Source organism: Salmo trutta, chromosome 23, assembly GCF_901001165.1.
Source record: "Salmo trutta chromosome 23, fSalTru1.1, whole genome shotgun sequence".
Taxonomy (NCBI): Eukaryota; Metazoa; Chordata; class Actinopteri; order Salmoniformes; family Salmonidae; genus Salmo; species Salmo trutta.
Genome location: NC_042979.1, coordinates 50149614 through 50177059, shown reverse-complemented (window position 1 = coordinate 50177059; position 27446 = coordinate 50149614). Strand labels below are relative to the sequence as shown.

The 27446-nt window shown below is 43.4% G+C and overlaps 1 protein-coding gene across 4 annotated transcripts; it reads left to right on the top strand.

The window, feature by feature from the left end:
• Nucleotides 1–21804: 21804 nt before the first annotated feature.
• On the top strand, nt 21805–26932 carry si:busm1-57f23.1 (CY domain-containing protein). Of its 4 annotated transcripts, none has more exons than XM_029710592.1 (5): nt 21805–21935; nt 22088–22228; nt 25357–25508; nt 25948–26052; nt 26653–26932. In XM_029710592.1, exons 2-5 carry the CDS (start codon nt 22123–22125, stop codon nt 26737–26739), a joined length of 450 nt encoding a protein of 149 aa, XP_029566452.1. In that variant the 5' UTR covers nt 21805–21935; nt 22088–22122; the 3' UTR covers nt 26740–26932. The 4 variants fall into 4 exon arrangements, with proteins under 4 accessions (XP_029566452.1, XP_029566450.1, XP_029566451.1 ...); XM_029710590.1 differs by having other exon boundaries at nt 22025–22228; XM_029710591.1 differs by having other exon boundaries at nt 21818–21935; nt 22067–22228.
• The last annotated feature ends 514 nt before the right edge of the window (nt 26933–27446 follow it).

Sequence of the window (27446 nt, the reverse complement as noted above, 5' to 3'; positions counted from 1 at the left end):
GATCGCCTTACGGCAAGGATAGCTGTGCTGCAAGCCCAGCTTCAGACGCAATCGTTAGGCAAGGGTAATTTCAGTGTAGGAAAGGATGAAACAGCGTCTGTGCCACCAGCAAGTACAGATAGTAACGTTAGTATAAACCCCCTCGCACGGTCCCCGCAGCCGGACATCTTTCTCATGGCGTCTGGAGGGAAACGCTGTAGGAATGCTCAACCGGTGTCGCTTATTCAGCCGACAGAAACTTTCAACCGGTTCTCCCCGTTAAGCGAGTCGGAGTCGGAGGCCGAGACTTCTCTGGTCTCTGCTCCTCCCGTTGTGGGGTCTGAGACGCCGACGGCTCCCACCATTAGCTCTGACAAATTGAAAACCCTAGTCATTGGCGACTCCATTACCCGCAGTATTAGACTTAAAACTAATCATCCAGCGATCATACACTGTTTACCAGGGGGCAGGGCTACCGACGTGAAGGCTAATCTAAAGACGGTGCTGGCTAAAGCTAAAACTGGCGAGTGTAGAGAGTATAGAGATATTGTTATCCACGTCGGCACCAACGATGTTAGGATGAAACAGTCAGAGGTCACCAAGCGCAACATAGCTTCAGCATGTAAATCAGCTAGAAAGATGTGTCGGCATCGATTAATTGTCTCTGGCCCCCTCCCAGTTAGGGGGAGTGATGAGCTCTACAGCAGAGTCTCACAACTCAATCGCTGGATGAAAACTGTTTTCTGCCCCTCCCAAAAGATAGAATTTGTAGATAACTGGCCCTCTTTCTGGGATTCACCCACAAACAGGACCAAGCCTGGCCTGCTGAGGAGTGACGGACTCCATCCTAGCTGGAGGGGTGCTCTCATCTTATCTAAGAACATAGACAGGGCTCTAACTCCTCTAGCTCCACAATGAAATAGGGTGCAGGCCAGGCAACAGGCTGTTAGCCAGCCTGCCAGCTTAGTGGAGTCTGCCACTAGCACAGTTAGCGTAGTAAGCTCAGCTTTCCCCATTGAGACCGTGTCTGTGCCTCGATCTAGGTTGGGCAAAATTAAAAATGCCGGTGTTCGCTTCAGTAATCTTACTAGTATAAAGACCTCCTCCATTCCTGCCATTATTGAAAGAGATTGTGATACTTCACATCTCAAAATTGGGTTACTTAATGTTAGATCCCTCACTTCCAAGGCAGTTATAGTCAATGAACTAATCACTGATCATAATCTTGATGTGATTGGCCTGACTGAAACATGGCTTAAGCCTGATGAATTTACTGTGTTAAATGAGGCCTCACCCCCTGGTTACACTAGTGACCATACCCCCCGTGCATCCGGCAAAGGCGGAGGTGTTGCTAACATTTACGATAGCAAATTTCAATTTACAAAAAAAAAAACAATGACGTTTTCGTCTTTTGAGCTTCTAGTCATGAAATCTATGCAGCCTACTCAATCACTTTTTATAGCTACTGTTTACAGGCCTCCTGGGCCATATGCAGTGTTCCTTACTGAGTTCCCTGAATTCCTATCGGATCTTGTAGTCATAGCAGATAATATTCTAATTTTTGGTGACTTTAACATTCACATGGAAAAGTCCACAGACCCACTCCAAAAGGCTTTCGGAGCCATCATCGACTCAGTGGGTTTTGTCCAACATGTCTCTGGACCTACTCACTGCCACAGTCATACTCTGGACCTAGTTTTGTCCCATGGAATAAATGTTGTGGATCTTAATGTTTTTCCTCATAATCCTGGATTATCGGACCACCATTTTATTGCGTTTACAATTGCAACAAATAATCTGCTCAGACCCCAACCAAGGAAGATTAAAAGTCGTGCTATAAATTCTCAGACAACCCAAAGATTCCTTGATGCCCTTCCAGACTCCCTCTGCCTACCCAAGGACGTCAGAGGACAAGAATCAGTTAACCACCTAACCGAGGAACTCAATTTAACCTTGCGCAATACCCTAGATGCAGTTGCACCCCTAAAAATTAAAAACATCTGTCATAAGAAACTAGCTCCCTGGTATACAGAAGATACACGAGCTCTGAAGCAAGCTTCCAGAAAATTGGAACGGAAATGGCGCCACACTAAACTGGAAGTCTTCCGACTAGCTTGGAAAGACAGTACCGTGCAGTATCGAAGAGCCCTCACTGCTGCACGATCATCCTATTTTTCCAACTTAATTGAGGAAAATAAGAACAATCCGAAATTTCTTTTTGACACTGTCGCAAAGCTAACTAAAAAGCAGCATTCGCAAATGGAGGATGGCTTTCACTTCAGCAGTAATAAATTTATGAACTTCTTTGAGGAAAAGATCATGATCATTAGAAAGCAAATTACGGACTCCTCTTTAAATCTGGGTATTCCTCCAGGGCTCCATTGTCCTGAGTCTGCACAACCCTGCCAGGACCTAGGATCAAGGGAGATACTAAAGTGTTTTAGTACTATATCTCTTGACATAATGATGAAAATAATCATGGCCTCCAAACCCTCAAGCTGCATACTGGACCCTATTCCAACTAAACTACTGAAAGAGCTGCTTCCTGTGCTTGGCCCTCCTATGTTGAACATAATAAACAGCTCTCTGTCCACCGGATGTGTACCAAGCTCACTAAAAGTGGCAGTAATAAAGCCTCTCTTGAAAAAGCCGAATCTTGACCCAGAAATTATAAAAAACTATCGGCCTATATCGAATCTTCCATTCCTCTCAAAAATTTTAGAAAAAGTTTTTGCGCAGCAACTCACTGCCTTCCTGAAGACAAACAATGTATACGAAACGCTTCAGTCTGGTTTTAGACCCCATCATAGCACTGAGACTGCACTTGTGAAGGTGGTAAATGACCTTTTAATGACGTCAGACCGAGGCTCTGCATCTGTCCTCATGCTCCTAGATCTTAGTGCCGCTTTTGATACCATCGATCACCACATTCTTTTGGAGAGATTGGAAACCCAAATTGGTCTACATGGACAAGTTCTGGCCTGGTTTAGATCTTATCTGTCGGAAAGATATCAGTTTGTCTCTGTGAATGGTTCGTCCTCTGACAAATCAATTGTAAATTTCGGTGTTCCTCAAGGTTCCGTTCTAGGACCACTATTGTTTTCACTATATATTTTACCTCTTGGGGATGTCATTCGAAAACATAATGTTAAATGTCACTGCTATGCGGACGACACACAGCTGTACATTTCAATGAAACATGGTGAAGCCCCAAAATTGCCCTCGCTAGAAGCCTGTGTTTCAGACATAAGGAAGTGGATGGCTGCAAATTTTCTACTTTTAAACTCGGACAAAACAGAGATGCTTGTCCTAGGTCCCAAGAAACAAAGAGATCTTCTGTTGAATCTGACAATTAATCTGGATGGTTGTACAGTCGTCTCAAATAAAACTGTGAAGGACCTCGGCGTTACTCTGGACCCTGATCTCTCTTTTGAAGAACATATCAAGACTGCTTCAAGGACAGCTTTTTTCCATCTACGTAACATTGCAAAAATCAGAAACTTTCTGTCCAAAAATGACGCAGAAAAATTAATCCATGCTTTTGTTACTTCTAGGCTCGACTACTGCAATGCTCTACTTTCCGGCTACCCGGATAAAGCACTAAACAAACTTCAGTTAGTGCTAAATACGGCTGCTAGAATCCTGACTAGAACCAAAAAATTTGATCATATTACTCCAGTGCTAGCCTCCCTACACTGGCTTCCTGTTAAGGCAAGGGCTGATTTCAAGGTTTTACTGCTAACCTACAAAGCATTACATGGGCTTGCTCCTACCTATCTTTCCGATTTGGTCCTGCCGTACATACCTACACGTACGCTACGGTCACAAGACGCAGGCCTCCTAATTGTCCCTAGAATTTCTAAGCAAACGGCTGGAGGTAGGGCTTTCTCCTATAGAGCTCCATTTTTATGGAATGGTCTGCCTACCCATGTGAGAGACGCAGACTCAGTCTCAACCTTTATGTCTTTACTGAAGACTTATCTCTTCAGTAGGTCCTATGATTAAGTATAGTCTGGCCCAGGAGTGTGAAGGTGAACGGAAAGGCTGGAGCAACGAACCGCCCTTGCTGTCTCTGCCTTGTCGGTTCCCCTCTTCCCACTGGGATTCTCTGCCTCTAACCCTTTTACAGGGGCTGAGTCACTGACTTACTGGTGTTCTTCCATGCCGTCCATGGGAGGGGTGCGTCACTTGAGTAGGTTGAGCCACTGACGTGGTCTTCCTGTCTGGGTTGGCGCCCCCCCCTTGGGTTGTGCCGTGGCGGAGATCTTTGTGGGCTATACTCGGCCTTGTCTTCGGACGGTAAGTTGGTGGTTGTAGATATCCCTCCAGTGGTGTGGGGGCTGTGCTTTGGCAAAGTGGGTGGGGTATTAATCCTGCCTGTTTGGCCCTGTCCGGGGGTATCATCGGATGGGGCCACAGTGTCTTCTGATCCCTCCTGTCTCAGCCTCCAGTATTTATGCTGCAGTAGTTTATGTGTCGGGGGGCTAGGGTCAGTCTGTTACATCTGGAGTATTCTCTTGTCTTATCCGGTGTCCTGTGTGAATGTAAATATGCTCTCTCTAATTCTCTCTTTCTCTCTTTCTTTCTTTCTCTCGGAGGACCTGAGCCCTAGGACCATGCCTCAGGACTACCTGGCATGATGACTCCTTGCTGTCCCCAGTCCACCTGGCCATGCTGCTGCTCCAGTTTCAACTGTTCTGCCTGCGGCTACGGAACCCTGACCTGTTCACCGGATGTGCTTGTTGCACCCTCGACAACTACTATGATTATTATTATTTGACCATGCTGGTCATTTACGAACATTTTAACATCTTGACCATGTTCTGTTATAATATCCACCCGGCACAGCCAGAAGAGGACTGGCCACCCCTCATAGCCTGGTTCCTCTCTAGGTTTCTTCCTAGGTTTTTGGCCTTTCTCAGGAGTTTTTCCTAGGGAGTTTTTCCCAGCCACCGTGCTTCTTTCACATGCATTGCTTGCTGTTTGGGGTTTTAGGCTGGGTTTCTGTACAGCACTTTGAGATTTCAGCTGATGTACGAAGGGCTATATAAATAAATTTGATTTGATTTGATTTGATTGGAGCCACCTGGGCTCAGGGTATTTAACAAACTGCTCCACTAACCTCTCTCTTGCTTGGCTTGCTCTCTCTCCCTGCTCCTCCAGGTATGATCCTGTTTTGTTTGTGCCTTTGTTGGTTTATTTAGTTTCCACTCAGTCATGTTCACACACACATATCCATGCACCTTACATACACCCTATATTATGACATTTCCACACCTCATTCCTTTTTCTTTGTTTATAGTTTTGTTTTATAATAAATAACTTTTTTGAATTGGCCTATACCGGTTGTTGATGTCCTCTCATTTTTGCCACAGGCTATGAGCCGGCCTGTGACAAGTGGGGGCTCATCTATAAGTTAAAGTTAATTGTAGTTATAGTTATAGTTGGGTTAGTTTAGTTCAGATTGCCAAGTTTTTGTTTGAGAGGGATGTTTTGTTTGGCTGATATTGTTGGAGAGCATTGAGAGCCATGTGTTCTTTTGGTTCAGTTAGTTTGGTAGCTAAATTTGGTTAACAATTCTTTCTGGGTTTTTTTTCAAGTGGGAGTCCTCTCCTGTTCAGGCTTATCAGCGAGTGTCAATAGGAGGCTCGTGGTGTTTTTGTTTTAGGTGGCAGTGAACGTGGGTAGAGCTTCCCTTTTCCTTTCCCCTACATCGGCTCGGGAGCACCTCCGTGGTTATGGGGGGGCCGCCAGTTCTGGTTGTCTTTTCCACTCCGCTGGTTTTGTGTGCATAAAACCCCACCACATGTGACTGCACGAAGACCAGGGCCAGTTGTTTTTGGAGGATAGTGGGGTGTGGCTCCTGTCCTTGAACCCAGACTGACTGCAGGTGAGTTGTGTTTTTTTGAGCATTTGTAATAGTTGTATTGGTTGAGGAAAATGTCTTCCATTCTGAGTAGTTTTGTTCAAGCTCCTTGTCACGTCCTGGCCAGTATAAGGGTTAATTGTCATTGTAGTTTGGTCAGAACGTGGCAGAGGGTATTTGTTTTGTGGTTCGGGGTGGTGTTTTGGTAAAAGGGCGTTTGATTTAGTATTTCCGGGTTTTTGGTTTATGGTCTGTTTATGTATTTCTATGTGTAGTCTAGTGAGTGTTTCTATGGTTGATTAATTGGGGTTGGGACTCTCAATTGAAGGCAGGTGTTTTCTCTTTGCCTTTGATTGAGAGTTCCATATATTAGGGTTTGTTTGTCATTGGTGGGAGATTGTTTCTTGTCTAGCGTATGTGAGCCTGAGAAGACTGTTTGTATATCGTGAGTTCGTTTTGTTATTTTGTATGTTCATTTTGAGTTTAATAAATGTTCAAGATGAGCCAACACAATCCTGCTGCATATTGGTCCTCCTTTTCCGACGATGATTTCGTTGTCATCAGACGATATGGCGAAATCATCGTCGGAAAAGGAGGACCAATATGCAGGAGCTTTAGATTATTTTATTCTGGAATCTGTTTTGCCATTCTCTAAGGAGTCTGATACTGGCAGATGTGTAATGGTACGTGGTATGTGTTTAGTTCCATTCCCTTCTCCTTTACATGAAGTTACCTTAAAATGTGGCCTGGTAGAGGGTGATGTAGATGTTGGTTAGACCCCAGTTGCCAGTAGAGGGAGTCCGCATGATTTTGGGGAATGATTTGGCAGGTAGTAAGGTGTGGGCAGATGGAAAAGTAAACATCTTTACGAAGCAACCTTCAGTGTCCCCAGCAAGGGTATCTCCTGAGATGTTTCCAGTTTGTGCTGTTACCCGCGCTGCCTCTCGTAATAAGGTTGAGAGTAAGCCAGAAAGTCTTGAGTTGCCAGTCAAACTCCAGACATAACAGTTGACTAGTTCTAGAGATTCATTGATAGCTGAGCAAAAGGCTGATACTACTTTGGATGATCTGTTTGAGAAAGTTGTTCCTGATTCAGTGGTGAGGAATAGTGCTCAGGGTTACTTTCTTCTTGATGGGCTGTTGGTTAGGAAATGGGTTCCACACTATGATCAGGGTCTAGGAGAACCAGTCTTTCAAATAGTTGTACCTACTACTTTGCGAAATAAAGTGTTGCAGATGTCACATGGTGATGTGGCAGGTCATATGGGTGTTCGTAAAACTTATGATCGCATACTGCGTTATTTTTTTCTGGCCACGTTTAAAGCGGGATGTATCTCAGTTTATTAAAACTTGTGATACGTGTCAGCACACAAGCAAGCCAAACCAGGTTGTAAAGCCAGCGCCTTTGTATCAATACCAGCCGTAGGGCAACCTTTTGAGCATCTTATTATCGATTGTGTCAGGTCATAGCTACTTATTAACTGTTGTGTCAAGCAACTAGATATCCGGCAGCTTTTCCCTTGCATACCATAACTTCAAAATCAGTAGTTAAAGCGTTAACTCAATTTATTTCAACATTTGGGATTCCAAAAATCATCCAGTCAGATCAGGGATCTAACTTTACCTCCCATTTATTTGCTCAGATTCTCAAACAACTTAAAGTTAAACACTAAGTCTACTGCGTACCATGCTCAGAGTCGGGGAGCTTTGGAACGTTTTCAGCAAACTTTAAAATCCTTGCTCCGTGCATACTGTACAGAACAGTCTGCAGATTGGGAGGAGGGGTTACCTTAATTGTTACTAGCTGCTCGTGAAGTAGTGCAGGAAAGCACAGGGTTTAGCCCAAATGACTTAGTGTTTGGTCATAAGGTGCATGGGCCTTTAGCAGTACTGCAGGATGGTTGTTTGCCTGAGGAACCACCTTTGAACCTTATTGACTATGTAAATGGTTTTAGGTTCAAGTTGTATAGGACTGGTGAAAGAAACTAAAATGTTCTCAACAGAAAATGAAACTGAAATATGACGGACAGGCTGAGCTACGTGAGTTTAGTCCCGGTGATCGTTTACTTGCTCTTTTGCCTCTTGTAAGTTCACCTTTTCAGGCGAAATACTGTGGTCCTTGTGTTGCGCAAAGTGTCAGATTTGAACTATCTTATTGAAACCCCTGGTCATAGGAAGTCCTCTAAATTATGCCATGTGAACCTGTTAAAATGTTATCACTCCTGTGATCTAAGCAAAGTGGAAGGCACTCCAGCGGTGAGGTCAGCATTGACTGCTGCTCCAGTCACTGAATCTTGTGGCTTTAACTTTGTGGAGGGGGGAGAAGAGGTAGTTAGGGTTTCGGATGAGGTCTTACAAGGTCGGTGGAAAAACTCCCAGACTTTGAAAAACCTTGGTTTTGGTAGATCATTTGGACTCTGAGAAACGTGATGAATTGGTAGCTCTTATTAGAAGCTACCCTGTTTTGATTTCTGACACTCTATCGAAAACCCACTTAATTGAGCATGACATAGGCTCAGCATCTCCGATGTCTATCAAACAGATTTTATTGTGTATCTGAGAAGAGGCTGCAATTGGACGACGCGGTCATCTACTCAGACTCCTTGGAGGAGCATATCTGTAGAGTGCGAGCCCTGTTTGAAAGACTGGTGTGGGCCAGGTTGACTATCAATTTGGCCAAGTGTGAGTTTGCCAAAGCTACAGTCAACAACCTAGGCAAGGTTGTTGGTCAGGGTGTTGTCTGTCCCGTGGAAGCAAAGGTTCAGGCTGTGAAGCAGTTCCCACAGCCCTCCACAAAGAAAGAACTGATGCGCTTCCTGGGAATGGCGGGGTACTACCGTGCTTTTTGTAAACTTTTCGTTAGTGTCCCCCCTGACCATTCTGCTGAAGGCCAAGGCTGGAATTTCTCTGGTCCACCCAGTGTCAAGAGGCATTTGATGCAGTTAAGGCTCTTTTGTGTTTGTCACCCGTGTTGGTAGCACCATATTTTGAGAAACCTTTCAAATTGCAGGTAGATGCCAGTCAAATCGGTGCTGTGCTTCTCCAGGAAATTATGACAATATTGAGTGTCCTGTCAGTTTATTTTCCTGGAAATTAAGAAGTATCAGAAACTATTCTGTAATTGAAAAGGAGGCTTTAGGTCTCATTTGGGCTTTACAGCACTTCGAGGTCTGTTGGTTCTGGTTTAACCCCTTTAACTGTGTTCACGGACCACAACCCACTTACTTTTCTGAAGTCCTTGAAAAATCCCAACCAGCGCCTGATGCATTGGGCTTTGTTCTTGCAACCATTCAACCTGGATATTAGACACATTAGGGGTAAGGATAATATAATTGCTGATGCTCTGTCTCGTGCTCCTTTAAACTAGTTTGTATTTTCTCTCTGCTGAACCCTGCGGGCTGTCTGCGCCTCTTTCCTCTTAATTTGCTCCCCATGTACCAGGGCTGCTGAGTTGAGGACGGACAGTCAGCTAGGGGGCATGGGGCCACTACTAGGAGCAGGGACTGGTATCTTTTTGTTTTTTTGCGGGGGGAATTTGGATTGTGTTTGTTGGTTTGTAATTTGAATTGAGGGTGGGACCCTCATTTTAAGGAAGGGGGTGCCACGGCTCCTCCTCTGCAGTGCAGGGGCGGTTCCTCCTGCAGGCAGAGGAGGGTCGTTAGTGATTGCAGCTGGTGTGATTGGAGCCACCTGGGCTCAGGGTATTTAACCTCTTTGGTATAGGGGGCAGTATTGAGAATTTTTGAAAAAATATGTTCCCATTTTTAACTGCCTCCTACACCAACTCAGAAGCTAGAATATGCATATTATTGTTCAGGTTTGGATAGAAAACACTCTGAATTTTCTAAAACTGTTTGAATGGTGTCTGTGAGTATAACAGAACTCCTATGGCAGGCAAAAACCTGACAAGGCTTCAAGCAGGAAGTACCCTGTCTGACAAGGAGTCGTGCGTCTTACCTCTTTTTATTGAAAAGTAAGGATCTTAGCTGTAACGTGACAATTCCCAGGGCTCCAATAGGCTCTCAGAGCCCGCGAAATAACTGAAGGTTTACGAGGGAACCTCAGGTTGAAATATATTATCGCCTTTTGTAAGTGGATGCTCGGAGGACCTTTCAATGATGCGCGTGCATGAGTCGCTTCTGAGGAGAAATTTTATTCGGCTGTTTAGGCTCAATGCATACTCCCGGTCGGAATATTAACACTTCTCTATGACATAAATGGCATAAAAATTGGTTTTAAACAGCGGTTGACATGCTTCGAAGTACGGTAATGGAATATTTAGACATTTTTGACACGCCAATGCGCCATGCGCGACACCGCGATGAAGCATTCTAGAACTCACGAACAAAACGTCGCTGTTGGAACATAACGATGGATTATTTGGGACCAAACCAACATTTGTTATTGAAGTAGAAGTCCTGGCAGTGTATTCTGATGAAGAACAAGCAAGGTAAGAACATTTTTCTTATAGGAAATGTGATTTTGGTGGAGGCTGAACTGGGTGGGTATCTAAATAGCTAGCCCTGTAATGCCGGGCTATGTACTTAGATTATTGCAAAATGTGCTTCATCCGAAAAGCTATTTTAAAATCGGACATATCGAGTGCATAGAGGGGTAATGTATCTATAATTCTTAAAATAATTGTTATGCTTTTTGTGAACGTTTATCGTGAGTAATTTAGTAAAATCACCGGAAGTGTTCGGTGGGAATGCTAGTTCTGAACGTCACATGCTAATGTAAAAAGCTGGTTTTTGATATAAATATGAACTTGATTGAACAGACATGCATGTATTGTATAACACAATGTCCTAGGTGTGTCATCTGATGAAGATCATCAAAGGTTAGTGCTGCATTTAGATATGGTTTGGGTTTATGTGACATGATATGCTAGCTTGAAAAATGGCTGTGTGATTATTTCTGGCTGGGTACTCTGCTGACATAATCTAATGTTTTGCTTTTGTTGTAAAGCCTTTTTGAAATCGGACAGTGGGGTTAGATTAACGAGATTCTTGTCTTTAAATAGCTGTGAAATAGTCATATGTTTGAGAAATTGAAGTTATAGCATTTCTAACGATTCAAAAATCGCGCCACTGGATTGAAGTGGCTGTTACGTAGGTGGGACGAAATCGTCCCACATAGCCCAGAGAGGTTAACAAACTGCTCCACTAACCTGTCTTCTCCTTGCTTCGCTTGCTCCCTCTCCCTGCTCCTCCAGGTATGATCCGGTTTTGTTCCTTTGTTGGTTTGTTCAGTTTCCACTCAGTCATGTTTACACACATATTCACGCATCCATGCACCCTACATACACCCTATATTATGACATTTCCACACCTCATTCCTTTTCCTTTGTTTAGAGTTAATAGTTTTGTTTGATAATAAAGAACTTTTTGAATTGGCCTATACCGGTGGTTGATGTCCTCTCATTTTTGCCACAGGCTATGAGCCGGCCTGTGACATAACATATAATATAAATAACATGTAATTTAACATGTCACATATAATATAATGTAACATAACAGAATATATAATATTATGAGAATAGTCCAACCAACCTTAAGTTATGATTTCTTGCAGTAATTTCAAAGGTGTCAATGTATGCCATGTCTCATTTTCAATTAATTGAAATTATACATTCTTTTTCAAAGTATCTGTCATTTACAAACAAGCATTGCAGAGCTGGCTACAATTTCAATTTCATCCCCCTGAAAAGAGACCAACTATTTACACAAATATTATGGCTGAACTCAAATGTGCTGGTTGATAAAATACCTGTATTTATGGGAAAGATGTTTGAAAAGGGTATTTTGTTCTTAAATTATATTGTAATGTCCTTCATGGAGTTATCAGAATTGTACAGGAAGGTCAACTCAATCCAAGAGTACAACCAATTGATTAGAGCATTGCCCCAAGAATGGAGGAGGCAGGTTGCAGCGGGAGGAGGTAGGGAACTGGTCTGTCTGCCCAATATAAAGGACCAAAACTGGTGGAGGAATAAAAATAGCATAAATAGGAAAGTATACCAGTTTCATTTGCGGACCAGGATGTTGAAAACTGTGCCATTCAGATTGCAAAATAGTTGGGAAGAGATTCATGTACCGATTCCATGGTACAGGGTGTCCGAGTTGAGATATCAAACAATGCAAGACTTCGTGCTTTTCAGCTAAAATTATTATATAGAATTCTTGCCACCAACAAAATGTTGAATATTTGGGGGATAAAATCATCGAAGCTCTGCAGATTTTGCTGTGAGGATACAGAATCAATAGACCATTTATTTTGGTATTGCCCTCTGGTAGTCTGTTTCTGGTCTCAGGTTCAGGAATGGCTGAAAATGCATAGCATTGATCTAAAATTGACCCTAGAAATAGAACTGTTAGGAGATCTGGAGAGACCGGGTCAGTCAATTGCTAATACACTGCTCAAAAAAATAAAGGGAACACTCAAACAACACAATGTAACTCCAAGTCAATCACGCTTCTGTGAAATCAAACTGTCCACTTAGGAAGCAACACTGATAATACATTTCACATGCTGTTGTGCAAATGGAATAGACAACAGGTGGAAATTATAGGCAATTAGCAAGACATCCCCAAAAAAGGAGTGGTTCTGCAGGTGGGGACCACAGACCACTTCTCAGTTCCTATGCTTCCTGGCTGATGTTTTGGTCACTTTTGAATGCTGGCGGTGCTTTCACTCTAGTGGTAGCATGAGACGGCGTCTACAACCCACACAAGTGGCTCAGGTAGTGCAGCTCATCCAAGATGGCACATCAATGCGAGATGTGGCAAGGTTTGCTGTGTCTGTCAGTGTAGTGTCCAGAGCATGGAGGCGCTACCAGGAGACAGGCCAGTACATCAGGACACGTGGAGGAGGCCGTAGGAGGGCAACAACCCAGCAGCAGGACCGCTACCTCCGCCTTTGTGCAAGGAGGAGCAGGAGAAGCACTGCCAGAGCCCTGCAAAATTACCTCCAGCAGGCCAGAAATGTGTCTGCTCAAACGGTCAGAAACAGACTCTGAGGGCCCGACGTCCACAGGTGGGGGTTGTGCTTACAGCCCAACACCGTGCAGGACGTTTGGCATTTGCCAGAGAACACCAAGATTTGCAAATTCGCCACTGGCGCCCTGTGCTCTTCACAGATGAAAGCAGGTTCACACTGAGCACGTGACAGACGTGACAGAGTCTGGAGGTGCCGTGGAGAACGATCTGCTGCCTGCAACATCCTCCAGCATGACCGGTTTGGCGGTGGGTCAGTCATGGTGTGGGGTGGCATTTCTTTGGGGGGCCGCACAGCCCTCCATGTGCTCGCCAGAGGTAGCCTGACTGCCATTAGGTACCGAGATGAGATCCTCAGACCCCTTGTGAGACCATATGCTGGTGCGGTTGGCCCGGGGTTCCTCCTAATGCAAGACAATGCTAGACCTCATGTGGCTGGAGTGTGTCAGCAGTTCCTGCAAGAGGAAGGCATTGATGCTATGGACTGGCCCGCCCGTTCCCCAGACCTGAATCCAATTGAGCACATCTGGGACATCATGTCTCGCTCCATCCACCAACGCCACGTTGCACCACAGACTGTCCAGGAGTTGGCAGATGCTTTAGTCCAGGTCTGGGAGGAGATCCCTCAGGAGACCATCTGCCACCTCATCAGGAGCATGCCCAGGCATTGTAGGGAGGTCATACAGGCACGTGGAGGCCACACACACTACTGAGCCTCATTTTGACTTGTTTTAAGGACATTAAATCAAAGTTGGATCAGCCTGTAGTGTGGTTTTCCACTTTAATTTTGAGTGTGACTCCAAATCCAGACCTCCATGGGTTGATAAATTGGATTCCCATTGATTATTTTTGTGTGATTTTGTTATCAGCACATTCAACTATGGAAAGAAAAAAGTATTTCATAAGATTATTTCTTTCATTCAGATCTAGGATGTGTTGTTTAAGTGTTCCCTTTATTTTTTTGAGCAGTACACTAATACTCTTAATAAAAGTATTTATCTTCAACACGCAATATGTAGATTCTATTCATTTAGATAAATTGAAATTATACGTTAAACATTATAGCATAGTTGAAAGATATGTCTTGCTTAGAAACATGAACTGGGTGGCCAGCAGAGATAGATGGGATGGACTGAGGGAAGCTGAGGGTTGGGGTGTGGAATTGGAGACAAGTGGGAGTGGAGTTGTTGTGTGAGAGAGAGAATGATGGTCAAAAGATAAAGGGGAAAAAATGTCAAAATAAAACATAAGTACATTTGAATGACACTAGGTGGCAGTGTTTTTACAACTAATGCAGGTTTGCCTGAGGCTGATGCCTTGCAGGTGTTTGTACACATGCATATACACACACTCTCATTCAAATAAACACATACAAGAACACACACAGACATGTAATAGTGCCAGACATGCACACAAACATATACAGTTGGCGTTGCTGTTCTGATTTTAGTTGTCCTTGATGTCCTTTGTTTTAAATTTATTTTTTGCATTATTGTTTGCTGTTTTCTTCGGTCTTTTCCTTTTTTCTCTTTAGTTCATTCTCTTGGCTGTTGGTGCTTTGGGGGGTTCTTGGGGGTGGGGAATGGAATTAAGGGGGGGTGGATGTGAGAGGGGTCTCGAATGGTTGAGGGACAGCTATTGGGGAACTGTGGGGGGGAACTTGGAGGGTTGAGGGACAGCTATTGGGGAACTGTGGGGGGATCTTGGAGGGTTGAGGGACAGCTATTGGGGAACTGTGGGGGGGATCTTGGAGGGTTGAGGGACAGCTATTGGGGAACTGTGGGGGGGATCTTGGAGGGTTGAGGGACAGCTATTGGGGAACTGTGGGGGGGATCTTGGAGGGTTGAGGGACAGCTATTGGGGAACTGTGGGGGGGATCTTGGAGGGTTGAGGGGCAGCTATTGGGGAACTGTGGGGGGGATCTTGGAGGGTTTGGGTTTCACTAGATTGTGATCATGAAAAAGGAAACTATTACATATATTTTATATCATGTTTGATAGTGTCTTGATGCTGTATTGTTTGTCCTTCATGTTCTAATACTTTAATGTTACCCCTTCCTTGTGTTTTTTGTAATAAATAATTATAAAGGACTGAATATCAACTATTGTCTTTGAATGAAAGGCAAATGTGAGCTCTCTGATTATCTTTTAAAGTTATACAAACGATCCTTAGCATGGTGGTGATAGATAGATGATGATGATACATAGATGTAGTGAATGGTTTTCTGTTGCTAGGGATCTATTTACCGTAGCCTAAAACCTCCCTAATCCCCAGAAACACTTACTACACTTTTTGTAGAAATACCGATGGCTACACTCAAATGTAAACTTGCATACTTGCTATGTCTCGAACGCTACCTCTAGAGGTATAGCGCCACAGTTGTCTCGTTGTATAGATGGTAATAACAGAGCAATGTTTTTGAAAACAGCTGACAGACATTTTCCTGATATTTGAGACTTGTTATTGAGTTTTTACCTGAAATTGTAACATTCTGAAATTGTTGCAATAGCGGAAACCTCCCCACCAAAACATGTCAAATGTTGATCATACAAATAGGATACGTTTTTTCATTTGTTACATTGTGTGGTGATTTCAGGTGGCACCAAAAAATCCCTTAAAGTACTACCCAAGTAGTTTTTTGGGGGGTCTCTGTACTTTAATTTACTATTTTATATTTTTGACAACTTACTATTACTCCACTAGATTCCTAAAGAAAATAAGGTGTTTTTTACTCCGAACATTTCCCCTGACACACAAAAGTACTCGTTAAATTTAGAATGTTTAGCAGGACAGGAAAATGGTCCAATTCACGCACCTTTCAAGACAACATCCCTGGTCATCCCTACTGCCTCTGATCTGGAGGACTCACTAAACAGAGAACCTCCCTGGTCATCCCTACTGCCTCTGATCTGGAGGACTCACTAAACAAAGAACATCCCTGGTCATCCCTACTGCCTCTGATCTGGAGGACTCACTAAACATAGAACATCCCTGGTCATCTCTGCTGCCTCTGATCTGCTGGACTCACTAAACACACATGCTTCATTTGTAAGTTATGTCTGGGTGTTGCAGTGTGCCCCTGGCTATCCGAAAAAATAAATAAATAAATAAAACGTGTCAATGTAGAAAGCTGCTCGGTTTTAACATATACTGTATGTGCAACACAGTCTTACCTCATTTTCCAACTCCATATTTGGACCAGTTCTGTGGAGATCCTGATAAAGTATTTTATATGGGCCGATTCTAGACAACAGCATAAATACATATGTTCCTCCCCAAGCCTCTGCAATTCCTGGAAAAATATACCTGTAAGTGTACTGAGATACATTGGATCAACCTGACAAGATTACAAACATACATTTGTTTATGTCAGTAGCTGCTGCACCTGCTGGTGTGGTGGTTGTGGAGGCTGCACCTGCTGGTGTGGTGGTTGTGGAGTCTGCACCTGCTGGTGTGGTGGTTGTGGAGGTGGAGGATACTGATTTTTATTTTGAGAGGGATCCGAGGCGTTTCCTCTACATGAGGCGTCAGGTGATCAACGCTTTTGTCATCTTCTAAGTCTGCACTTTTCCCTTTGAGACCTCGAATTGTACATAGTGATATTTGGGATCTAGTTTGCCCCTTTTCCTCTGCACTCATGTTGACTTATACAGTTGAAGTCAGAAGTTTACATAGACCTTAGCCAAATACGTTTAAACTCAGTTTTTCACAATTCCTGACATTTAATCCTAGTAAAAATTCCCTGTCTTAGGTCAGTTAGGATCACCACTTTATTTTAAGAATGTGAAATGTCAGAATAATAGTAGAGAGAATGATTTATTTCAGCTTTTATTTCTTTAATCACATTCCCAGTGGGTCAGAAGTTTACATACACTCAATTAGTATTTGGTAGCATCACCTTTAAATTGTTTAACTTGGATCAAATGTTTCGGGTAGCCTTCCACAAGTTTCTCACACTAATTTGGGTGAATTTTGGCCCATTCCTCCTGACAGAGCTGGTGTAACTGAATCAGGTTTGTAGGCCTCCTTGCTCGCACATGCTTTTTCAGTTCTGCCCACAAATGTTCTATACGACTGAGGTCAGGGCTTTGTGATGGCCACTCCAATACCTTGACTTTGTTGTCCTAAGGCCATTTTGCCACAACTTTGGAAATATGCTTGGGTCAATATCCATTTGGAAGACCAATTTGCGACCAAACTTTAACTTTCTGACTGATGTCTTGAGATGTTGCTTCAATATATCCACATAATTTTTCTTCATGATGCCATCTATTTTGTGAAGTGCACCAATCCCTCCTGCAGCAAAGCACCCCCACAACATGATGCTGCCACCCCCGTGCTTCACGGTCGGGATGGTGTTCTTCAGCTTGCAAGGCTCCCCTTTTTTCCTCCAAACATAACTATGGTCATTATGGCCAAACAGTTCTGTTTGTTTCATCAGACCAGAGAAAATTTCTGCAAAAAGTACGATCTTTGTGCCCATGTGCAGTTGCAAACCGTAGTCTGGCTTTTTTATGGTGGTTTTGGAGCGGTGGCTTCTTCCTTGCTGAGCGGCCTTTCAGGTTATATATAGGACTAGTTTTAATGTGGATATACAGTGGGGCAAAAAATAAGTATTTAGTCAGCCACCAATTGTGCATGTTCTCCCACTTAAAAAGATGAGAGAGGCCTGTAATTTTCATCATAGGTACACATCAACTATGACAGACAAAATGAGAAAAAAAATCCAGAAAATCACATTGTAGGATTTTTAATGAATTTATTTGCAAATTTTGGTGAACCATAATTTCCATAGAACCAACTTCACATTAGGACAGGCAACCGAAATGAATAATTAATGTATGTGTGTTATATTAAACATAGAGGAGGGAGTAAAATGTAGGCAAGCAATAAACATTTCAGAACAAGTCGAATAAGACATAGGAGAGATGATGAATTTTGGCAAAGAGATTTATTTAGACTAATACACTTGAAACAAATATCCAAACCGAAAACTGCAGACATTACTACTGCCTCCCCCGCGATCAAACCGACATAAAAAATAAAATGAAACGCAGCCTAACGTGAACAGAAATCTCAGCTAGCAAGTAAGTCACTGCAATTAAAGATTGAGTGTGTGCACGTTCAAGCATGTCGAAGCGATGAAGAATTGAGTGCATCACGCGAAAGGGGGGGGGATTCAGGCACTAATCACTAATGTAGATGGCTAACTCATTGATCCTGCTTTGTAATACACCACTCTGGTCTCTCTGTGTAGGTGATTAGCAGAATGAAGATAACGTTACCTAGTTAGTGTAATTAGCTACTGTAGCTAGCTACTAAGAGATAGCTAACTAGTTAAAATAATTAATTGTGTTTAATGTCAAAAAGTGAATAACGACATTAAAGGTCTTACTCACATCGGCTGCGGAGAGAGTGATCACACAGTCTTCCAGAACAGCTGGTGCTCTCATGCATGTTTCAGTGTTATTTGCCTCGAAGCGAGCATAGAAGTAGTTTAGCTTGTCTGGTAGGCTCGTGTCACTGGGCAGCTCTCGGCTGTGCTTCCCTTTGTAGTCTGCAATGGTTTGCAGGCCCTGCCACATCCGACGAGCGTCAGAGCCGGTGTAGTATGATTCGATCTTCTGTATTGACGCTTTGTCTGTTTGATGGTTCGTCGGAGGGCATAGCGGGATTTCTTATAAGCTTCCGGGTTAGAGTCCCGCTCCTTGAAAGCAATAGCTCTAGCCTTTAGCTCAGTGCAGAAGTTGTCTGTAAACCATGGCTTCTGGTTGGGGTATGTACGTACGGTCACTGTGGGGACGACGTCATCGATGCACTTATTGATGAAGCCAATGGCTGATGTGGTGTACTCCTCAATGCCATCGGAGGAACATATTCCAGTCTGTGGTAGCAAAACAGTCCTGTAGCTTTAACATATACTTCATCTGACCACTTTTTTATAGACCGAGTCACTGGTGCTTCCTGCTTTAATTTTTGCTTGTAAGCAGGAATCAGGAGAATAGAATTATGGTCAGATTTGTCAAATGGACGGCGAGGGAGAGCTTTGTATGCATCTCTGTGTGTGGTGTAAAGTGGTCCAGAGTTTTTTTTTTCCCATCTAGTTACACATTTAACATGCTGATAAAAATTTGTTAAAACGGATTTAAGTTTCCCTGCATTAAAGTCCCCGGCTACTAGGAGCGCCGCCTCTGGGTGAGCATTTTTCTTGTTTGTTTATGGGGGAATACAGCTCATTCAATGCTATCTTAGTGCCAGCCTCTGACTGTGGTGGTATCTAAACAGCTATGAAGAATACAGATGAAAACTCTCTAGGTAGGTACGGTGGTCGACAGTTTATCATGAGATACTCTACCTCAGGCGAGCAATAGTTTGAGACTTCCTTAGATATCGTGCACCAGCCGTTATTTACAAAAATACATAGTCCGCAGCCCTTGTCTTACCAGACGCCGATGTTCTATCCAGCGTATAACCAGCCAGCTGTATGTTGATAATGTCGTCGTTCAGCCACGTCTCCGTGAAGCTTGAAATATTACAGTTTTGAATGTCCCGTTGGTAGTTTAATCTTCCGCGTAGGTCATCTATTTTATTCTCCAAAGATTTCACGTTTGCTAGCAGAATGGAAGGAAGTGGGGGTTTATTCTATAGCCTACGAATTCTCAGAAGGCAGCCTGCCCTCGGGCCCCTTTTTCTCTGCCTCCTCTTCAAGCAAATCACGGGGATCTGGGCCTGTTCCCGAGAAAGCAGTATATCGTTTGCGTCGGGCTTGTCAGACTCGTTAAAGGAAAAAAAGGATTCTGCCAGTCCGTGGAGTCCGTGGAGAGTAAGTTATTTTTGGTCATAAGAGACAGTAACGGCAACATTATGCACAAAATAAGTAAAAAAAATAAGTTACAAACAACGCAAATAAACAAACAAAAAAACGCAATTGTTTGGGGGCACGTAAAACCTCTGCCTTCTTCTCCGGCACCATCTTAAAAAACTGTATATGAACCGTAACTCAGTAAAGTCTTTGAAATTGTTGCATGTTGCGTTTTATATTTTTGTTCAGTGTATATAAAACACAGCAAAAATCACATTTTTTACTGCACTGCCCCATTAATACTAAGAAATTTAACTCATAATTAATTAATCTTCTTATCAGGTTAAAGGTAAAGAGTTGAGTTCAGTGTATTGCTGTGTTTAGTGACAGCAGAAAATGTTCACATTCTTTAAGCCATAGTCTCTTCAGATTTAAATGTTCATTGATAAACATGTAAAGAGTTGAGGTCAGCGCGTCTCTGTGACAGCAGGTTGGTGGATTATGCTAGTAATGGGGATTAGTAGTGACAGTCATTGTGCATCCTAAATAGTGCCCTATACCCTATTTAGTGCACTACTTGACCAGGGCCCATAGGGAATAGATCTGCGTTTTGGGGGGATTCTTCCCTTCCCTGCCGCTTGACTCGCTGCCTGTATTCAGTTTGTACTGGCTGGTTTTGAGGCAGGTTTAACCCTGCATTCATGTACACATCTACCTCAGTGGCGGCTGCTGATTGGCTGAATAACTGGGGCTCGAGGTGGCTAGAGTTGTCAGCAAAGCAGCATGACAGAAATATGATGCCAAGTTTTCAAACTACCGTAGTTTCTTTTGACAGGATATATAAAGTGATCTGTGCATTTGAACAACAGAATAAATGCATCTCTTTCACTTTTGCATGTTAAAAAACGAATGACCACTGCAGCACATGCTACCACTGTTTTGAACAGATTATATTATACTGTTTAGAACAAGCAGCCAGCTCACATCATGAACAAATGAGTGCACCAGGGAGAACGCAACAAGCATGCAGATGCAATAAGTGAAAACACATGATCTAACTGGGGATATCTAGCTAACCTAATGTCACAAAGCATGATCTAACTGTGGATAGCTAGCTAGCCTAATGTCACAAAGCATTATCTAACTGAGGATAGCTAGCTAGCCTAATGTCACAAAGCATTATCTAACTGAGGATGGCTAGCTAGCCTAATGTCACAAAGCATGATCTAACTGGGGCTAGCTAGCTAGCCTAATGTCACAAAGCATTATCTAACTGGGGAAAGCTAGCTAACGTAATGTCACAAAGCATTATCTAACTGAGGATGGCTAGCTAGCCTAATGTCACAAAGCATTATCTAACTGGGGATAGCTAGCTAGCCTAATGTCACAAAGCATGATCTAACTGAGGTTAGTTAGCTAACATAATGCCACAAAGCATTATCTAACTAGGAATAGCTAGCTAACAATGTCACAAAGCGTAATGCACTAGCCAGTTAACTTTCATTCAGAAATAACTTCATATTTCTGAGTTAGTCAGATATTAGTTTAGAAAGACTTGAGAGCTAACTAGCTAGCAAGCTACCAGCAAGCTATAACTAGCTAGCTGCTTATCAAAGGTAGATAACTGGTTAATTTGACCCCAAAATAATCGCTCCATCTATTTCTCAATGTTTCTCAATTACTGTCGCTGGCTAATGAATTTGATAATGCTTTGTGATATAACTGGTTGTATGTTGTTTTAGTCCACACGTGTTGCCCTGTCACCTACAGTAGAATATGAAGAACAGCATGGGGGAATGTGGGGTGTGGCACGATTTATTCCTTATATATTTAGACTCTGCATCGTTGGGAAGGGCTCGTCAGTCTGTCCGCGATGGTAAAGTCTGTTGTATTCGGTGCATGTGACAAATACAATGTGATTTAGGTTCACATAGAAACATCCACACCTTTGAACCCCCCCCCCCCCCCCCACACACACACACACACACATCCCTACGCACACAAAATACACACACCCAAACAATACACACACCCACACAATACCCATCCACCCAATGCCCAGTCATCTATATTAAAGCCCTGCTGACTGGCATAATACCCACACACCCAATGCCCAGTACTCAGTCATCTATATTAAAGCCCTGCTGACTGGCTGCTCAGCTCTTACTGCTGTTACTGCCAGGAAGAGGGTGTGGACTAAACTGGCTGGTTAAACATTCCAGTGCCTAAATACAGAACCCTTACTTTCTCTCATTCAACAGCAACTGACTCAGACCACAGAGGAAAGCTACTGGTAATCTCTCTCTCTCTCTGTCTCTGTGTCTCTCTGTGTCTCTCTCTGTCTCTCTTTTGAAGAGCTAACAGCTTCACCTAACTGCCCAGGATACTCTTCTAACTGCCCAGGATACTCTTCTAACTGCCCAGGATACTCTTCTAACTGCCCAGGATACTCTTCTAACTGCCCAGGATACCATAACACCATGGCTCCCCTGCTGTTGCCCTTGTTGTCTCTGATCTCAACTCTCTACCTGGTGGCCCAGGGACAGGAGCAGCCTCAACCCATAGAGGAGGAACCCATCACAGCGAGTAAGTACTGTGGACTAGCTTATCTTACCTTACTATTCCTTACCTCGGTTAATACCTGTTCGCTTACTGGTCCTACTGTGAACTAGATTCCATTTTCAGCTAATTCTGCATCCAATCTAAAGTTGTTGATTTTTTTTGTTTGTGATAAACTCAACTGCGTAATGTCTTTTAGTGTGTTTGAAATTGTAACAATGTGTTATGAATGATGCTGTAGGAAATGTAACTACAAACTTGAAATTAGAATGATTGTGTACTTTACTAATTAACCCCAAACAGGGAAATGATGAAAAGGTTCAATACCTTAATCCAAACCCAGTTAATTTGAAGATTAATTAAAAATGTTGATGTCAACAGAACTAACAAGACATCGTGTGTTAAAAGTCTGGTTTCTCTGGTGGACGTGAAACATTTCATGGGGCAATCTGGGATTGGTGCCAATTGGTACATACATTTTTGGCCTCCTTAATTTGAACTTTTTTTCGATTCCCCAAATGCCATTTTAAGGTGTTCAAAATTAACGTCTGTTGTCCAGACGTTAATGAGTCTCAGAAATGTCAGAGCAGTTGATGTCATATGTTGAGTTGGGCAGAAGGCAGAAGTGACTCAGTTTGCGGGTGTTTATTTTCATTTTAACCACATTATTGACGCCATCCTGCCCACTCAGCTCTCCGGTTCCTATGAGTCAGAGGAGTTGGACTGTGTTGCTGTTCTGATTTTACTGACTGCTCCCTGCTGATGGGGGAGCCTTTAGTACAGGAGTTAGCTTCCTAACCTCACTGCCAAGCTTGAAATGTCTTCAATCACACTTGCCCTAGTGTTACCTTTTCTTTTTAGTGTAATTGACTATGATGTCAAACGGGCAGTCACATGTGTTTGCGAGACAGAAGATCCTTGGTTCGAGCCCAGTAAGGGACAGGGAAAAAGAAAGAAGCAATACCATAGCCTGGGGCAGTAGGGGTGCTGAGGGTGCCTGGGGCAGTAGGGGTGCTGAGGGTGCCTGGGGCAGTAGGGGTGCTGAGGGTGCCTGGGGCAGTAGGGGTGCTGAGGGTGCCTGGGGCAGTAGGGGTGCTGAGGGTGCCTGGGGCAGTAGGGGTGCTGAGGGTGGCTGGGGCAGTAGGGGTGCTGAGGGTGCCTGGGGCAGTAGGGGTGCTGAAGGTGCCTGGGGCAGTAGGGGTGCTGAGGGTGCCTGGGGCAGTAGGGGTGCTGAGGGTGCCTGGGGCAGTAGGGGTGCTGAGGGTGCTGGATTCTAAAAAATCTACATTTAAAAAACAACTAGTGCACTGGGACGTTACTAGTCCTGTATTAGATTAGTACTAACCCTTTACTAGTCCTGTATAAAAGTTGTACTAACCCTTTACTAGTCCTGTATTGGAGTAGTACTAACCCTTTACTAGTCCTGTATTAGAGTAGTACTAACCCTTTACTAGTCCTGTATTAGAGTAGTACTAACCCTTTACTAGTCCTGTATTAGAGTAGTACTAACCCTTTACTAGTCCTGTATTAGAGTAGTACTAACCCTTTACTAGTCCTGTATTAGAGTAGTACTAACCCTTTACTAGTCCTATATTAGAGTAGTACTAACTCTTTACTAGTCCTGTATTAGAGTAGTACTAACCCTTTACTAGTCCTGTATTAGAGTAGTACTAACCCTAACCCTTTACTAGTCCTGTATTAGAGTAGTACTAACCCTTTACTAGTCCTGTATTAGAGTTGTACTAGTCCTGTATTAGAGTAGTACTAACCCTTTACTAGTCCTGTATTAAAATAGTACTAACCCTTTACTAGTCCTGTTTCAGAGTAGTACTAACCCTTTACTAGTCCTGTACTAGAGTAGTACTAACCCTTTACTAGTCCTATACTAGAATAGTACTAACCCTTTACTAGTCCTGTATTAGAGTAGTACTAACCATTTACTAGTCCTGTATTAAAGTAGTACTAACCCTTTACTAGTCCTGTTTCAGAGTAGTACTAACCCTTTACTAGTCCTGTACTAGAGTAGTACTAACCCTTTACTAGTCCTATACTAGAGTAGTACTAACCCTTCACTAGTCCTATGCTAGAGTAGTACTAACCCTTCACTAGTCCTGTAGTGATTATAGCCTCTGCATAACGGTCCGATATCGGTCCAACCCACCAACAAACATCTTCCCACCGAATGAGCAATACCATTCAGTTAGCGCAGTGACGCCGTTCCACTTTCTAATGAGCAATACTCAGTTAGCGCAGTGACGCCGTTCCACTTTCTAATGAGCAATACTCAGTTAGCGCAGTGATGCCGTTCCACTTTCTAATGAGCAATACTCAGTTAGCGCAGTGATGCCGTTCCACTTTCTAATGAGCAATACTCAGTTAGCGCAGTGATGCCGTTCCACTTTCTAATGAGTAATACTCAGTTAGCGCAGTGACGCCGTTCCACTTTCTAATGAGCAATACTCAGTTAGCGCAGTGATGCCGTTCCACTTTCTAATGAGTAATACTCAGTTAGCGCAGTGATGCCGTTCCACTTTCTAATGAGCAATACTCAGTTAGCGCAGTGACGCCGTTCCACTTTCTAATGAGCAATACTCAGTTAGCGCAGTGACGCCGTTCCACTTTCTAATGAGTAATACTGTTCAGTTAGCGCAGTGACGCCGTTCCACTTTCTAATGAGCAATACTCAGTTAGCGCAGTGACGCCGTTCCACTTTCTAATGAGCAATACTCAGTTAGCGCAGTGACGCCGTTCCACTTTCTAATGTGCAATACTCAGTTAGCGCAGTGACGCCGTTCCACTTTCTAATGAGCAATACTGTTCAGTTAGCGCAGTGACGCTGTTCCACTTTCTAATGAGCAATACTGTTCAGTTAGCGCAGTGACGCTGTTCCACTTTCTAATGAGCAATACTCAGTTAGCGCAGTGACGCCGTTCCACTTTCTAATGAGCAATACTCAGTTAGCGCAGTGATGCCGTTCCACTTTCTAATGAGCAATACTCAGTTAGCGCAGTGACGCCGTTCCACTTTCTAATGAGCAATACTCAGTTAGCGCAGTGACGCCGTTCCACTTTCTCCTGGACATGTTGGGGGGTTTCCCTCTCAAAGAGTTCCCCTCTTCTGTTCAGCTCCAATGTAACTGAGTGTTGTTGTTGTAGAGAACATCCAGCCCCTGGGTGGCTGGTTCAGCAGAGACCCTGAGAGCCTGGAGGTGCAGACCGCTGCTAAAGCTGCTGTGGACAACTTTAACATCCAGTCTAATGCCAGGAAATTATTCAGACTGATCAATGTCATCTCTGCTGAGACTCAGGTGACAGTATAATCGAGGTTATATGGTGCCCTATTTCCTCTATGCTATATCCTAAATGGCCCCCTATTTCCTCTATGCTATATCCTAAATGGCCCCCTATTTCCTCTAGGTTATATCCTAAATGGCCCCCTATTTCCTCTAGGTTATGTCCTAAATGGCCCCCTATTTCCTCTAGATTATGTCCTAAATGCCCACTTATTAACCCTAGAGCGCACTACTTTTTCCATTTGGGACACTTTCCTATACTTCTAACTACCTCCCTTTAAGTGGTAAAGTAATTTACACAACTTCTGCTATTCATGTAAGAATTGCATAACATTAATTTTAAATAATTGTACGAACATCTCTCATTATTAGTTAATTTATTCAACTGAAAAGCTGATGTCAATAGGTCGTATGGCTGTTTCTACTAAGGCTCTCGTTTATATGACCCAAACAGGTGACGAACATGATCAACTACAGGATGGAGGTGATCATCGGGAAGACCAAGTGCCTGAAGACAGAGAACAACTCAGATGTGGAGTCCTGTGTTCTGGGGAAAAAGGTCCCTTTTCTAAACACAGAGCAAACAATACAGATATACTGTATGGGACTTAGAAACTGGTGTATGTCCCACATGGCACACTATTCCCTATATAGTGCACTTCTTTTGACCAGAGTAGTGCACTTCTTTTGACCAGAGTAGTGCACTTCTTTTGACCAGAGTAGTGCACTTCTTTTGACCAGAGTAGTGCACTATTTAGGGAATAGGGTGCCATGTGGGACACTGTGTTACATAAGTGTAATTATGAAATAAGTGCTTCTGCATTGGAAAGCTCCAGATTTACCAGTTCTTCCCTTTAATGGAGAGATTTAAGCACTTAATGCAGATACTGAGCTGGGCATTACAGCCTTATACTTACGTAAAAAAAAAAAAAAAATGTCTAGCATGCGGTACACATAGTGACCTGGGGGTACCAGACCGGTTTGTGTTATCATTCCACTCCTTGCCGCTCCATGTCATGTCCCAGACACATTTGTAACAATAGCACAGACAGGTCTGGTACTCAGGCTATACATACAGTACACCATGTAATATTGACCTCATAGATCAGTGTCTGTACAGTTTATTGACATTAATGTGACGTAATTGTTTGTTTTACAGCGTCTGACATGTACGTTTGAGGTGCGGTTTAACCCTCGTAATGACAAGCACGAGATCCCCACCACCTCTTGCCAGAAGCAAATCTGACTCCAGATCAGTTTCAACCAGGAACTACATGATCTGTCCTCTTCCTCCTGTAATAAGTAACACTGACTCTGGACCAGTCATCACCGTCTATTGACAACCATCATTGAATGACTTGACTTTTCAAAACGGCATAGATTTCTTTTAGGATTTGTTGTGATTTTGTTTCTAATAAAATTGTTTTCAACTGACAATATTTAAGAATCTATTTTTTGGTGGTTTTTAAATCATATGATTTTTGGGGGAAATGTTATCAGTGGATGACCAGATTCATTTTAATCTGAGACAGAGGACAGAGTTCCCTACTGGGACAGAGAGGACAGAGTTCCCTACTGGGACAGAGAGGACAGAGTTCCCTACTGGGACAGAGAGGACAGAGTTCCCTACTGGGACAGAGAGGACAGAGTTCCCTACTGGGACAGAGAGGACAGAGTTCCCTACTGGGACAGAGAGGACAGAGTTCCCTACTGGGACAGAGAGGACAGAGTTCCCTACTGGGACAGAGAGGACAGAGTTCCCTACCGGGACAGAGTTCCCTACTGGGACAGAGAGGACAGAGTTCCCTACTGGGACAGAGATGACCACTCTGTAGGACTGCGTGGCCTCAGGCGGTTCCATCATCACAACAGTAGTAGGCCTTATTACCAACAGTAGTAGGCCTTATTACCAACAGTGACGAAACGGCCTACAAGGAGGAGGTAGGCACTCTG

Excerpts from the sequence above, each read along its gene's own strand:
- si:busm1-57f23.1 (XM_029710592.1), top strand. The coding sequence starts at position 22,123 with ATGGCTCCCCTGCTGTTGCCCTTGTTGTCTCTGATCTCAACTCTCTAC. Across the intron at positions 22,229-25,356 it reads GGAGGAACCCATCACAGCGA|AGAACATCCAGCCCCTGGGT; the intron begins GTAAGTACTGTG and ends TTGTTGTTGTAG. Across the intron at positions 25,509-25,947 it reads TCATCTCTGCTGAGACTCAG|GTGACGAACATGATCAACTA; the intron begins GTGACAGTATAA and ends TGACCCAAACAG.